The sequence below is a fragment of the Zygosaccharomyces rouxii genome (genome assembly GCF_000026365.1).
Source record: "Zygosaccharomyces rouxii strain CBS732 chromosome B complete sequence".
NCBI classification, from domain to species: Eukaryota; Fungi; Ascomycota; class Saccharomycetes; order Saccharomycetales; family Saccharomycetaceae; genus Zygosaccharomyces; species Zygosaccharomyces rouxii.
This window is the reverse complement of record NC_012991.1, coordinates 857842-871816: the sequence shown is the minus strand read 5'-3', so window position 1 is coordinate 871816 and position 13975 is coordinate 857842. Positions and strand designations below refer to the sequence as shown.

General features: G+C 38.7%; 7 protein-coding genes and 3 non-coding genes across 10 annotated transcripts, besides 1 other annotated feature; 6 read left to right on the top strand and 4 right to left on the bottom strand.

The window, feature by feature from the left end:
* Window positions 1–76: 76 nt before the first annotated feature.
* UBP3 (mRNA-binding ubiquitin-specific protease UBP3) lies at window positions 77–2557 on the top strand (the record flags this gene model as incomplete). The annotated part of the gene is made up of 1 exon (XM_002495378.1): window positions 77–2557. The coding sequence occupies one exon, from the start codon at window positions 77–79 to the stop codon at window positions 2555–2557; it is 2481 nt and encodes an 826-aa protein (XP_002495423.1).
* A 163-nt stretch (window positions 2558–2720) lies between these two features.
* ZYRO0B11022r lies at window positions 2721–2794 on the bottom strand. The gene has a single exon. It is a non-coding gene; the product is annotated as a tRNA-Val (tRNA).
* A 331-nt stretch (window positions 2795–3125) lies between these two features.
* ZYRO0B11000r lies at window positions 3126–3197 on the bottom strand. Its single transcript has one exon. It is a non-coding gene; the product is annotated as a tRNA-Pro (tRNA).
* A 1202-nt stretch (window positions 3198–4399) lies between these two features.
* On the top strand, window positions 4400–5485 carry OKP1 (Okp1p; the record flags this gene model as incomplete). The annotated part of the gene is made up of 1 exon (XM_002495377.1): window positions 4400–5485. One exon carries the CDS (start codon window positions 4400–4402, stop codon window positions 5483–5485), a length of 1086 nt encoding a protein of 361 aa, XP_002495422.1.
* Window positions 5486–5916: 431 nt separating this feature from the next.
* On the top strand, window positions 5917–8163 carry PBP1 (Pbp1p; the record flags this gene model as incomplete). Its single annotated transcript, XM_002495376.1, has 1 exon — window positions 5917–8163. One exon carries the CDS (start codon window positions 5917–5919, stop codon window positions 8161–8163), a length of 2247 nt encoding a protein of 748 aa, XP_002495421.1.
* A 260-nt stretch (window positions 8164–8423) lies between these two features.
* On the top strand, window positions 8424–10028 carry RRN7 (Rrn7p; the record flags this gene model as incomplete). Its single annotated transcript, XM_002495375.1, has 1 exon — window positions 8424–10028. One exon carries the CDS (start codon window positions 8424–8426, stop codon window positions 10026–10028), a length of 1605 nt encoding a protein of 534 aa, XP_002495420.1.
* Window positions 10029–10343: 315 nt separating this feature from the next.
* ERG1 (squalene monooxygenase) lies at window positions 10344–11822 on the top strand (the record flags this gene model as incomplete). The annotated part of the gene is made up of 1 exon (XM_002495374.1): window positions 10344–11822. One exon carries the CDS (start codon window positions 10344–10346, stop codon window positions 11820–11822), a length of 1479 nt encoding a protein of 492 aa, XP_002495419.1.
* A 300-nt stretch (window positions 11823–12122) lies between these two features.
* On the top strand, window positions 12123–12566 carry CBP4 (Cbp4p; the record flags this gene model as incomplete). The annotated part of the gene is made up of 1 exon (XM_002495373.1): window positions 12123–12566. One exon carries the CDS (start codon window positions 12123–12125, stop codon window positions 12564–12566), a length of 444 nt encoding a protein of 147 aa, XP_002495418.1.
* A 74-nt stretch (window positions 12567–12640) lies between these two features.
* On the bottom strand, window positions 12641–13286 carry APS3 (Aps3p; the record flags this gene model as incomplete). The annotated part of the gene is made up of 2 exons (XM_002495372.1): window positions 12641–13200; window positions 13265–13286. 2 exons carry the CDS (start codon window positions 13284–13286, stop codon window positions 12641–12643), a joined length of 582 nt encoding a protein of 193 aa, XP_002495417.1.
* Window positions 13287–13655: 369 nt separating this feature from the next.
* On the bottom strand, window positions 13656–13726 carry ZYRO0B10846r. The gene has a single exon. It is a non-coding gene; the product is annotated as a tRNA-Gly (tRNA).
* Window positions 13727–13787: 61 nt separating this feature from the next.
* Window positions 13788–13975: part of a long terminal repeat that runs on past the window's edge.

The window sequence follows — 13975 nt, the reverse complement described above, 5'->3', positions numbered from 1 at the left end:
TTTTAGAGGAAAGCTTAAATTAATTGAGCCGTTTCAATAAGTGTTTGTTGAAAGAAGACGAAGCTGCATCAGCAAGATGTCTGCAGTGAATTCTCACGACAGCGGTGAGGAGTCTTATTCGATGTATCCAAAGACTTCCTCACCTCCTTTGCCAACCCAAGGTAGTATGCATTTCCCAGCTTATCAGCCTCCAGTACCTATCTATGCTTATCCACAAATGCCCTATATGTATGCTGGTCAAGCTCCCGGGTACCCTTTTAATTTGATGAATCAGAATCAGATGTTATACCAAGGTGGTGGTATGCCTCAACAAGGTGGTGGAATGGGTTCGAAAAAGAAGTGGAGTAACAATGGAGGCAGCAGTGGTAGTGGTAGTGGCTCTACTATTAATGGTGGTTTGTCATCATCGAAGATTAACCACTACCACCACCATCAAATGAGTCCAAGCTTCCATCCCGCATCCATGTCAAATTCTTCAAGTGTCAGTTCCAGTGGGGTCAATGTTCAGAGTAAGGCTTCAGGACCAAGATCCGAACAGTACAAGTTTGAAATTAGTAAATTGACATCTAGCAACGCTACTAGCGTGGAATTCCCTCTATACTTCAATGCCGCACCTGAGGAGTTCAAGGAGGCAGGATCAAAGAGACATGAGTTGAGATTAAAGGCTTTGGGACTAGATCAAGGAAAAAATCAGGAGAGTAATCAAGAAGAAATAACGAAGAAAGAAAGGACTACTATTCCTGTTGCTAATGTCACCACCACCGCTGAACCAAAGAAGGAAGAGAAGAAGGAAGAACCTAAACAAAAGACTTTGTCCAAGGATTCACCAAAACCCAATGCAACTGAATTAAATACTTCCGCATCTTTACCTGCTCCTACTCCAACTCCGGCCGCTGCTCCCGCTCCCGCTCCCGCTCCCGCTCCTACAGCATCAAAGACTCCCAAGTTGTGGTCTGCGGTTGCCTCCGGTGGGATTGCCAAGAGTAGATCAACAGCAACTGGCGGGGCTAACAGTCAAGGTACCAACGGCCTAAATAGTTCAAATCAGCCACCTCAAAAGAAGGATAAGAAATATATACCCCCCACTACAAAGGGTGTAGAAACTCTAGGTTCCGTGGCATTGAGGATGTGTTTTGACCCTGATTACATCGATTACACTTTGAAATCTGCCGGTGCAGATAAGGGCCTTTGTGTTAAATCTGTGGCACCCCGTGGTATTGTCAATAGGGCCAATGTCTGTTTTATGAGTTCTGTGCTACAGGTACTACTTTATTGTAGACCCTTTATCAATATTTTGAATGTGGTAAGTGTAAGAAACGTGGTGGCAAGAGCTGGTCCCATACAATCCAAGCTATTAGACGCATGTCTTAACATTTATAAGCAATTTGACAAGGACACTGTCGAGCTTGAAAAGAAGAATGCAGCAAAGAATGGAAGCGGTAACAATAGCAATGTCGGCAGCGGCAGTATCAGACAGTCTAATGTGGTTTCTTCTATTTCTGAAGCTATTAAGCCAGATGAATTCTACGAGGCTCTATCGACTATTCCCAAGTTTAAGGATTTGAAATGGGGGCACCAAGAGGATGCCGAAGAGTTTTTAACACACCTATTGGATCAATTGCACGAGGAATTCATCTCTTCCATCTGTTCGTTAGGCGATAACGAAATTCTAAATCTGTTACAAAGCATTAACGATGAAGAATTGAGGATTTTCTTTGTTAGAAACCTACCTCGTTACAAAAAGGCAGAATTTTTGAAGAGCTCACCCGGTCAATTGAAAGATTTGATCTCCACTTATGGTACTGTGAGTGAGGATAATGATGAAGAAGGTGATGGCTGGCATGAAGTTAGCGGTTCTAGTAAGAAGGGAAAAAAGACAAAGACTGCCGCTAAGAGAACTGTAGAAATGGAACCTTCGCCCATGTCCTGCCTATTTGGTGGTCAATTCCGTTCCGTCCTGGATATTCCTAACAACAAGGAATCACAATCGATCACTTTGGATCCATTCCAAACAATTCAACTCGATATTTCTGATAAATCTGTTAACGATTTGGAGACTGCATTTAAAAAATTTAGTGAATATGAACTACTGCCATTCAAATCTTCATCTGGTTATGATGTAGAGGCAAAGAAACAAACTTTTATCGACAGATTACCTCAGGTGTTGTTGATTCAGTTGAAAAGATTCCAGTTTATTAACAATACGGATAAGGATAACAGTATGGTTAATTATAACGCCTACAATGGCCGCATTGAAAAAATTCGTAAGAAGATTAACTATGAACATGAACTAATAATACCCATAGAATCCATTTCTTCCGCTAATGCATATAAAGATGAAAATAGACGTTACCATTTAACCGGTGTGATATACCATCATGGTGTTAGTTCAGACGGTGGGCATTATACTGCTGATGTTTACCATAGGGAATCTGATAAATGGTATAGAATCGATGACGTAAGCATCATAGAATTGGAGAAGGAAGATGTTTTGAAAGGTGGTGAAGAGAGTGGTGACTCGAGAACAGCATATATTTTGATGTATCAAAAGATTTGATAATTATTAAATGAATATAAATTTTGTAAATTTAATGTATATATAATAAATATAATTGGAAGAAATATCCTATTAAAATTTGAAAAATTAAAAATGAACTATCTTGTTGGATTCATCATATACCACTGCAAGTGGAGACTATCCAAAAAAAAAAATCAAAAAATGATTTCGCCCGGGATCGAACCGGGGACGTTCTGCGTGTTAAGCAGATGCCATAACCTACTAGACCACGAAACCATATTAAGTTGTTGAGAGTACTTGATTGGGGATTTGGTTTTGAGTACTGTAAATATCATCTGATTTTTTTCGTAGACTGGGAAGAGTTTCGAAAACCAAAATGGGCACAATTTTTTCGATATCAATATTACGAAATGTAAGGATTTTTGAAGCGCTAGAGGGAAAAAAACCGAGAAAAAAAATACTTGGAAATGCAGAAAAGTAGACAAAGGAGAAACGTTCTAGGAACGCTTGGGAAACGTTTCAGAACAGGCAACAAAAAATATTCACAAGAAAAAATAAATAAACAAACAAACAGAAAGAGGAAAAAAGTAGAAAAATAAAAGAGAAGGGGGCATACTGGGAATTGAACCCAGGGCCTCTCGCACCCAAAGCGAGAATCATACCACTAGACCACACGCCCTATTAATCTCTGATAAACCAGGGGGATACTAAGTGGTTATATTCACTTGTAAATTTGGTTCTGATGATCAATATTTGTTTAGTGGAATCGAGCCTCCTACGTTCAATCATCCCTAATTCTAACCTCCAAATCCGAGACCAAGACTTCTTCATATACTTGTCCAACAGAGCCTCTCCCAACACTTGACACATCAGCACATTCACATGTCACCATTTCCATATCTCTGATCTTTAGACTGCTACGCACTAGAGTATCATCAATGAGTTTCTGTTAACATCAACGGATGTTTTTAGAAGCAGCATTGAGAGTGCCGCGCTATTCTTTATCTTTGAAGGCTAGATAACTTTAACTGAATTGAGCGTTTCCCTGGTGCCCACGTATATGGCTGTCATTGATGTTCTATGGCTTATAGTGAAGGTAAACACTGGGGAGATGAATACCCTCGAGAGTGAGTACTATTTGTGGTACAAGGCAGCTTTTCTCAATAAGGACTATACGAAATGAGCTCATAAACACCTCGATCGTGGCTGAGTAACACCTGCAAAAGTAAGATTAAGTTCCCATGATGATCGTTTGTTCGTTTGTACCATAGGTTTATTTGCTAATGCTTGATTTTCTTGCCCAGTAGACCGTGGGCGGAACCTGCATTTAGTAGATCTGGCTTCCTCGGGCTTTACAATCCAGCTGATAATTACGTCTTCAATTCCTATCGGCATTGCATGTGTTGCATCAAGTTTGGTCGTGAAGACTTATGTCAGATCAATGTGGAGTGGTTTTGCTTCGCACTTTACAATTTGAATGCACTACCGTTTAGATTATCGCTGGACCACCACATTAAAGGCGTGCATTTCATTGGAATTCTGTGCCATCTCATATCTGTTCTTTTTCCTTAGAGCCAGGGAAAGGAAAAAAGGAAAGGATCCAAATGCGCATATTCACCTTTGCAAGATGGATTAAAAGATGCTAAACAAAACAGTGGCTCTTCAGACTTTGATACCAAATTCAATTAAAGTAGAGAAACAAGAACGCATGAAAAACTAAATGTGATAGAATAAAAAAATAGCTTCTATACGCCTTTTTCTTTTCCCTTGATCGATTAATTAGTAAAAATAATCTTGATCTCATAATTTCCTTTATTTCAACTTTATGCTTCTCTCGTAGATCAAGTAGAATTGGAAAAACAAAACATCAACAAACCATCAATGGCCAAGAGAATCTTGGATCAAATAGAGGCTAATAGTGACACTAGCAGCGTAGAAGATGTGGATACTGAAGCTTTAAGGTTAGATAAAATACCGTCTCCGAAGAAACTGTTCTATGAAGATGAGGATGAAGATGAAGATGATGACGAGGAGGCCGCAGATAACGAAGTTGTCATTCAACGGGAATCTCAACCAATAGAGGACCCGATTAACGTGAAAAGAGTTAGATTCAAGAGAAGGCAACGAGATCCTGTTAGTGATGCTGAGGACCCCAACGTTAGATATTGGGATTTTGGACCTTTAATTCGACAGGAATTCAGAGATAAATTACCGTCAAATTATGAGATTAAACGATGGAGAAGGCCCTCTAAACATATGGTAAGATCGGTGGTTCAATTGATAGAGACAAATTTCGAAACTGCCATTGAACAAGTTTTAGATAGATATAATGATGAATTGAAAAGTGTGGTAAATGATTCTACGGCTGTACATCGACAAAAGCATATCCTAATGAACGACTTAGTATTCAAAATAAGGCATCAGTTGAAAAAAACCAAATTCCCGTCGAGAATATCTGATTATGATGTGGATATAGAATATATCGTTTCCAAGAGAAAATATATTCAATCTCAATACGCCCTGGAATTGGCGAATGCTGAAAAATTAGAAGATGAGCTAATTAGGGAGGAGCAAAAATTAAAAGAATTGAAGGAACTATGTCAAGATTTGGAAACTAGTAATAAGAGGAAATTACAAGATCGACTGTTGAAAAATGATTTACATCCAAGTTTGACGAAAGCTATGGAAAACGCTTACGGTTTAATTCCAGACAGTGACCAAGCCGGACAAGGTAATAACATCTATACAAAGGATGTACAGGAATTACAATTGGTGCCAAGCGGGGGAACCCTGACAAATGGATCGGAAGATGAAGATACATTAGACGTTGAGAAATTGGTACCAGCATTGCGAGAGTACAATAAAGTCTCTCAAAGCATCTACAGCAACATAGAAAAATTCATGAAGCTGAACAAGATCGAATCAGTACTGGATAGAATAGATAAAATCTCTGGAGATAATGAATAACGATCATAACATTCAAATAAATACTCTTAGTACTATGTATGTATGTATGTATGTATGTATACGCAACGTATATTGTGATATTGGGGGTCTCCATTGATCTGTCTGCCCTTAGAGAAGTGGAAAGGTTAAATAAGAGAAATCACATCGCCGGTTTATTTACAAGGGGAATAAGACAAATTCTAATTGAGTCTCTGGCTCTGGGACTAGCTTTTCTTTGAAAATCCCTTCATTAACCGGTTTTATAATTGAGAGATTGTACTTACCTTCTCTTCTGTTGTCCGGTATTTTTTGTTTTTAGCAGCTTTTCAAGACATTTTCAATCTTTTAGTGAAAGGGAGTTTTGAATAATCTTCTTTGTTGTGATTTTATTGTCGTCGTCGATATTTTTGTTATCTCTTATTGTTATTATCTTTTATTGAAGGTATCTTGAGATGAAGGGAAATTTCAATAACCGCAGGAGAGATCACGGTGGTAATAATGGTAATGTATCTGGTGGCCCAGGTGCTTCTGCTGGCGGTGGTAGATCGGGAGGATCTAGTGGCGGTGGTGGGCCTTCGACGTTTTACGAAAATTCAGAGATCTCAAAGGGCTTCAACGATCGTTTAGATTATTTGTTCGCTAACAGTATTGGTTCAGAAGCCATTGCAACAGTGACTTCTGGTGCCAAATATTCTGGTCTTTTAGTTGCCACTAATTTGGAAACGACCAATGGTATTGATATTGTTTTAAAATATCCAAAAGTTGTAGATACAGCTTTCACTGATAACGTAGAGAAATTGACTGAACAATTGGGAGATACATTGTTGATTAATGGTGAGGATGTGGCAGAATTAGAATTGAAGAATATCGATTTTACCCTAGATGAAAAGTGGGAAAACTCAAAGAGACAGGAGGGTGAAGAAAGACAAAGAAAGGAGAAAGAGAGAGAATTCCAAGAGGAAAATGGCAGGAAAGGATTCAAGACTGATACTGATATTACTCGTAGTGGTAAACCTGAAGTTAGAGAGCGTGAATTGTTGAAATGGACTCCTGATGAGAATGATGGAAATGTGAATGAAGCTCTAGAAGATAATGCAGGTGAATGGGATCAATTTTCTGTCAACGAACAAAAATTTGGTGTGAAATCTACATTTGATGAACATTTTTACACTACTAAGATTAATAAAGATGATCCCAATTTTGACAAAAGATTCAAAGAGGCTGAGAGAATCGCGAAGGAGATTGAATCTCAAGGGGTTTCTACTAATCATCATTTGAATGAAGAAAGAGGGGTCGCGGCAGACGATTCTGGTATGGATGAAGAGGATTTGTACTCTGGTGTGGATAGAAGAGGTAATGAATTACTTGCAGCCTTGAAAAGCAATGCTAAACAAGGTTTGAATCAAGAGTCCAACAAAAACGCTTCTTCCTTAAAGAATCAATCACAGCATGTGGACCCTGCTATCATCTCTTCAAGTACAGTTAAGGGAGACCAACAGCAGCAGTCACACCAGCAGCGTAAAAATACTGATGGCTCTACTCAAACTAAGCAAGATCCACAAGCAGTTCACAAGAGTGGTACTAATGCTACTTTGGGTAAGGAAAATGTTTCTCCTGCCCCTTCTAACAAATCTCCCAAGAGAGAGCCATTAGATGGTAGTAATAGAAAACCACATACTACTACTAAAGAGGCACAAATTGAAGATCTCAAAAAGTTTTCTCAGAAGTTTAAAGTTCCCTATGACGTGCCTGAGGATATGAAAGATATTTTAAAAAAATCTGCTTTAAAAGGTGCTCCATCTTTACCACCAAAGCCTCAGAGTTCTAGTAACAGACCTTCAGTTCCACCAACGCCTTCTTCGGGCAAAACAGACATTAGGAAAACCAACAGAGTCAATTCACAGGAACAAACGCCAGTTGATTCTCCATCAGGGAGGATGAGTAGTTCTTCCAAAAAACGTTATGGTAACTCTTTTTTTGGATCTAAAGTTCTGTCTCCCGATAACAACAGAAGGGGTGCATTTGGTAAGAACTTCAACATGTTTTTAAGATCAAAGGAAGCTCATGATGAAAAGCAAAGACAAAAGAGTAGTGAATCTAAAGTTATGGAGCCTTTCTTCATAGAGAAGCCTTATTTCACGGCACCAACTTGGCCGGGAACTGTTGAACAGTCCTATAAGACATTCTTCCCCGATGAAAGAACTGCCGTGCAGAGAGCTCAAATGAATTTGCAACAACGTCAAATGAATTCAATGAATGCTGCTGCTGCTGCCGCCGCCGCTAATCAACAGATGGGTGTCGTCATGGGTAATATGATGAGGTTCCCTATGGGGCCTGGCGCTTCTCCGACACCAATGATGAATGGCCTCGCAGGTAACATGGGCATGTACATGCCATTTCAGCCACAACCAATGTTTTATCCTTCCATGCCGAATATGATGTCGGTGATGGGTGGAGATGATGGTGGTGGCAGCCCTTCACCTCAAGCAGTATCACCACACATGCCACCTGCATACATGAGCGGTGCACCTGGAACCCCCATGACATTTGGATATCCTGGCGCCATGCCTTTCCAAGCAGCAATGGTTGGAGGAGGTGGTCCTAGAGTAGGAGGCACCGGTAATTATAGACAAAACTACCACCATCATAACAGCCATGGTGGGCATGGTCACCACAGAAACAACCATGAAAATCATTAAAGATAATAAACCTACCAAAAAAGAAAAAAAATTCATAAGAAATATTTAAACATTCATAAAGATCTATAATTTTTTTAATAATTTTTTTTTTTTTTAATGTTTTGTTGTTCTAAGCGTACAAGATGTCAATACTGTTGAAGCGATGAGCTTGTAAATGCTAAAGCAGATCATCGACCCATAATGATAATAGACAAGTAGAGAAGAAAGAAAAAATCATTTGAGTAGAAGTTCAAGATCCATCCCTAGGATAGTACTACCGTATGTCGGCCTATATCAGAGGTCCCATTTGTGGCGTTGGTAATTGTCCCTCTCGATTATGGCGTATAATTGATGGTAGAAGAACATGTCAATACGGGCATGTCATGGAAGGTGATGTAGAATTCAACGATGAGGATGAAGATGCTACTAATGCAGGTGTGGTAACAAGAAGATTAAATCTAACAACCGGTGCCACGGGTAATTTCCAATCGAGTTTTAACTCATCTCAGTTACAGAATTCACAAAATGAAGAAGGCGGTAAAAAGATATTTGGACCTGAGGCAAGATTATTATTTATAAGATCATTACAATTTACGCTCAAGAGACAATCTAGATGGTTAATCGAGGAGCAAAAGTTGCCCCAAGAGTTTGATAAATTGGTAAAGATAATATGGATGAAACTTTTGAAATCTTTAGAAAATGATGATAATAATGATGAATTTGGCGAGCAAGAAGATGGACAAACGTTCGATTCCAATGAGGACCAAGATCGTTTCCATGAATTAGCGAGAAGGAGGAAAGATAAAAATCGCTATCGGCTGAGTTTGGTGTCCACTCTAGCTATATTGTACATGTCAAGCGTTCAGTTGGGAATACCAATTTATACATGCGATCTAATCAAATGGACTATGTCTGGCAGATTACCCTATTTCAAATCAAGTGAAAAGTTACCAGAATCTTGGAGAGTTCAATTGCCTAATTACTATCTTGGAGTCTTGGAAGGTGGGAAGGGTCCACAAGAGGGTCAACTATTTACACATATTGCCCGACTGTGCACGAAGACGGATTTCATCAAGGAATTTAACCACAGGGTCAATTACGAGTGTCTCATCTTTAAGCTTGTGCTTTCGAACGTTTTACCGCCAGAATTTTACCTATTCGCAATTCAATTGATTAGAACTACCTCTGAAGGACATGATTTTGAACTAAACCCAGATACTAAACCCCAGTCATGGATTGACTTACAGATAACTGCATATTTTTTACTGACCATCAGATGGGTGTTGATGTACGACACTGAATCATACCAAGTGAGATGGATTCATGCACTTATACAGCGACAAAAAAGACAAGAGGTTAGTACGGACACCATTGACCAAAATATCCTTAAACTTTCACAAACACAGAAACCTACTCAAAAAGTCTTTGAATGGACAGATGAAGAGATGGCCCAGTATTTATCATGGGCAGAAGAGGCATTCTTACCACTACAAAGAAACGATGAAAGGCTAAAAATCGATCAAAGAATTGCAAAGAGAAAATTGCACAAGTTGTTCCCACTTGAGTCAGAAACCTTCAACACGACAAGTTCACAAGTCTTCCAAAGTAAACCTTCATTTCTCAATGAATTACAGGAGCGATACGCTTTTTTCCAGGGACAATTCGAATCCACTGACCACCGCCGAGAGGAACAACGTGTAGAAGACGATCGTATTAAAGCCATAAACTCGTTTGAAAACCTTATAACCCAGGAACTCGTTACAGAATTCTCTATTTCACTACAACAACTAAGACTAGCCATCAAGAATATCTCACACCGATGCTTCCATCGCTTAAAGCAAGAGTTAAACGACAAACAGACAAGTACAACCGCTGATGTTGAATGAGACGACATCAAAAGAATGGCTACAAAATTCCTCTAAAGGCAATTAACGTTTTTTTTTTTTTACTTGTTTGTTGATGTCGGTCGAGCATCGTAAAAATGGCAAGATTTTTCGTTTATTTCGCTTTTAAAAATATGAAGTGCAAACTCGAAGCCGTATCTCTTCAAACCTCTTCCTAGCACTGAACTTTAACGAAAAGGGTCGGAAGTGATCTATTATAAGAGGGGAGGAGGTTTTGAAGGATAGATTTTGATATCCTAAACGTTCTCATAATCAAGTAAGTCAATTTTCAGCCCGTGCAATTAGGAGTAGTAGAAGATGGTTGATTCCAGTCTATTGAATGCGAACTCTCAAGTCACTTATGATGCTATAGTGATTGGTGCAGGTGTGATTGGTCCTGCTGTGGCCACTGGATTAGCCAGGAAGGGTAAGAAAGTGTTGATAGTGGAAAGAAATTGGTCTATGCCAGATAGAATTGTAGGCGAATTGTTACAACCAGGTGGACTTCGGGCGTTGAGAAGTTTAGGTATGGCTCAATCAGTCAACGGTATCGATGCATATCCTGTTACTGGTTATACTGTTTTCTATAACGGTGAACACGTGGATATCCCTTATCCGTACAAGTCAAGTGTTGCTCCAGTGGAGAAATTGAAGGATTTAGTTAAAGATGGAAATGATAAAATTCTAGACGATAGCACACTTTCTTCCAGAGACTTTGAGGAAGATGAAAGGGAGCGCGGTGTTGCATTTGTTCATGGTAAATTTTTGAATAATTTAAGACGTATTGTTGGTGAAGAGCCAACCGTTACCAGACTACAAGGAAATTGCGTTCAAATTTTGAAAAATGAACAAAATGAAGTTATCGGTACCAAAGTTGACGTGGAAGGTAGAGGAAAAGTGGATTTCAAAGCTCACTTAACCATTGTCTGCGATGGTATCTTTTCACGTTTCAGAAAAGAATTAGATTCTCAACATACGCCAACAGTTGGATCTTCATTTGTTGGTATGAGTTTGAGAGACGCAAAGAATCCATTTCCTATGCATGGCCACGTCATCCTAGGTAGCAACCACATGCCAATTTTGGTCTATCAAATTAGCCCTGAAGAAACCAGAATTCTATGCGCGTACAATTCACCAAAATTACCATCAAATGTTAAATCTTGGTTAATCAAAGATGTTCAGCCATATTTACCAGACTCGTTGCGTCCCTCATTTGACGAGGCCCTCTCAGATGGTAAATTTAGATCGATGCCAAACTCTTATCTACCAGCAAAACAAAATGATATTACTGGTATGTGTGTTGTGGGTGATGCCCTTAACATGAGACATCCACTAACTGGTGGTGGTATGACTGTTGGACTTAACGATGTGGTTTTATTGATTAAGAAAATTGGTGATTTAGATTTTAGTGATCGTGAGACAGTTTTAGAAGAATTGTTAGGATACCACTACGAACGTAAGAATTACGATTCCGTCTTGAACGTTTTATCAATTGCACTTTACTCACTGTTTGCTGCTGATAACGGTAATCTGAAAAAATTGCAAAGAGGCTGCTTCAAGTATTTCCAACGTGGTGGTGATTGCGTCAGCGTTCCAGTTGCATTTTTGTCTGGTGTTTTACCAAAACCATTCTTATTGGCAAGAGTCTTTTCAGCAGTCGTCCTTTACACCGTCTATTTGAACATTGAGGAACGTGGATTCCTGGGATTACCAATGGCCCTATTGGAAGGTATTACCATCCTTTTTACTGCTACTAAGGTCTTTACTCCATTCCTCTACCAAGAATTGTGCGGCTAATATAATGCAGATTACGATGGTATAACTAGGAAAAAGGAAAAAAATGTATACAAGGATAAAGGGGAATACATACAGTTACAATTGAAAAGAGATATTGTAATGGTATTTATTAATTTATATTAATTTATATTAACTTATTTTATTTTATTTTATTTACTGCTGCTACTGGCACCTTATAATTAGAGTCGGTAAGTCGATGCGTTTTTCAACATCTATCTATACATGTACACTACTAAGCACTTCTAGAACAAAGAGGCAGTAATACTGTGTATATCTCATCTAGCAGCTGTCACGGAAAAGATGGAGACTCCCTTATGGATTCGTTGGCTTAAGGTTTGGGGTTATGGTGGTGCTATTATCGCAGGAGGGTGTCTTTTGTTCAAATATACAACCCCAACAGATGAAGAGATCATCAATTCACTTTCACCAGAATTAAGAATGCAGTATGAAAGAGAGAAGAGTCTACGTCAAGCTGAACAACAAGAATTGATGAAAATCGTTAAACAGACTGCTCTAAGTGATGATCCTATTTGGAAGACTGGTAGTATTCAATCCCCTTGGGAAACTTCAGAATCACCACAGGCCAAGAATAGACAACAATTTGAAAAATTGAAGGCTGACCAAGTGCAAAAGGAAGAGTTAAAGAGAATTAATGAAGAATTAGCCAAGATTCGACAAGAATCTACTGATCAAACTCAGAAAATTATGGATCACAGCAATAAGAGTTGGTGGAAGTTTTGGTAGATTTTATTCCTCTTGTAAATATATTTATTTAAACATGGTTTCTATTTATTAATTCATCTATAAAGGTTTGCTATTTATTGTCCCGAAGCCCACTGTGCAAATCCACCACTGGCAAATGCTTGCAGAGCGCTACTAAAGCTAGAAGACGCTAACCTTGCTACGGATCCATCACTTTGTTCAGAAGCCCTATTTAATTCATCAACGGAACTAACAATATTGCTCACATTTGTATCTATTACCATGCCACCTTGAATAATTTCTTCCAGGACACTCTCTAAAGTTTGCCAATTGAAAATGAGATCCAGCTCACTAACTTCTGTAAAACAGCGATCAAGTGCTTCCACAAACGTTTGAATTAAATCTAATATTGCTAATTCAGATTCTTGATCATCCACAATGAATGTAAAATAAAGAGTAGCATAATTTTTGTAAATAATCTGAATATCCTCATCATCAAGGGAATCACTATCAGAGCTAGTAGTCAACAATGAAGGTGGTGTAACTAAAAATGAACTCTGGAAATCACTATTTCTCTGGGATATCAATTCATGAACTTGTTCTAATAAAAGTTTCTGCTTAGGTAAATATACTGGTGTGTAAAACTTGACTAACCTTGGTTGACACTTTTTATTAACTAAATGAATAATTTTGTTAGTGAAAAGTCCAATAAATCTATCAATGCATTCCAAATAACATACATATGAGTACAGCGTGAATCATATTTCAACCTTTAATAATGATGGTAACCAATAACCTCCAAATTTAGGAAAAAAAGATGAAAAGAAACACAGTTGCAATTGATTACGTCCTTTGATTACAACACAGGGGCGACAGCCGCGTAGAAGACCTTATTTCTATTAAATCTGCCTCAACCTTTTGATAGACGATCTTCTTGAAGGTGCATGATTTTCATTTTAACATAGTAAGAAAAAGAGAAGAGGTAAAACTTTACATCTCCCAGGGTTCGAACGGGATAATTTGGTAGCTAGCGCCGCGTAGTGAATAATACAGTCGGATTTGGAACACCCCCATCCTTCTGTATGCGGACTCCAAATACAGCACTAGTATGTTGTTGAAAGAAAAAAGACATGCGCAAACCCGGAATCGAACCAGGGGCTCATCGATGGCAACGATGAATTTTACCACTAAACCATTTGCGCTTCAAATGTTGTTGTAAGAGTTGACCAGATGAAGACTTAACAAGTACAGGAACATCATCCATGTCATGAAATTATATGACATGTCACCTCAACATAATAATTAATGGGGTTTGTGTCACTTGTGATAATAATTATATATAAAGGGGTCTTGGATTCAAGCAAGATCTGAGATGTAGCGTAACGGAAGAGTCGGGGGGAGATAGATAAAAAAGGTATTAGTGATCTAGTTTAAAATCATATCCTATTCAT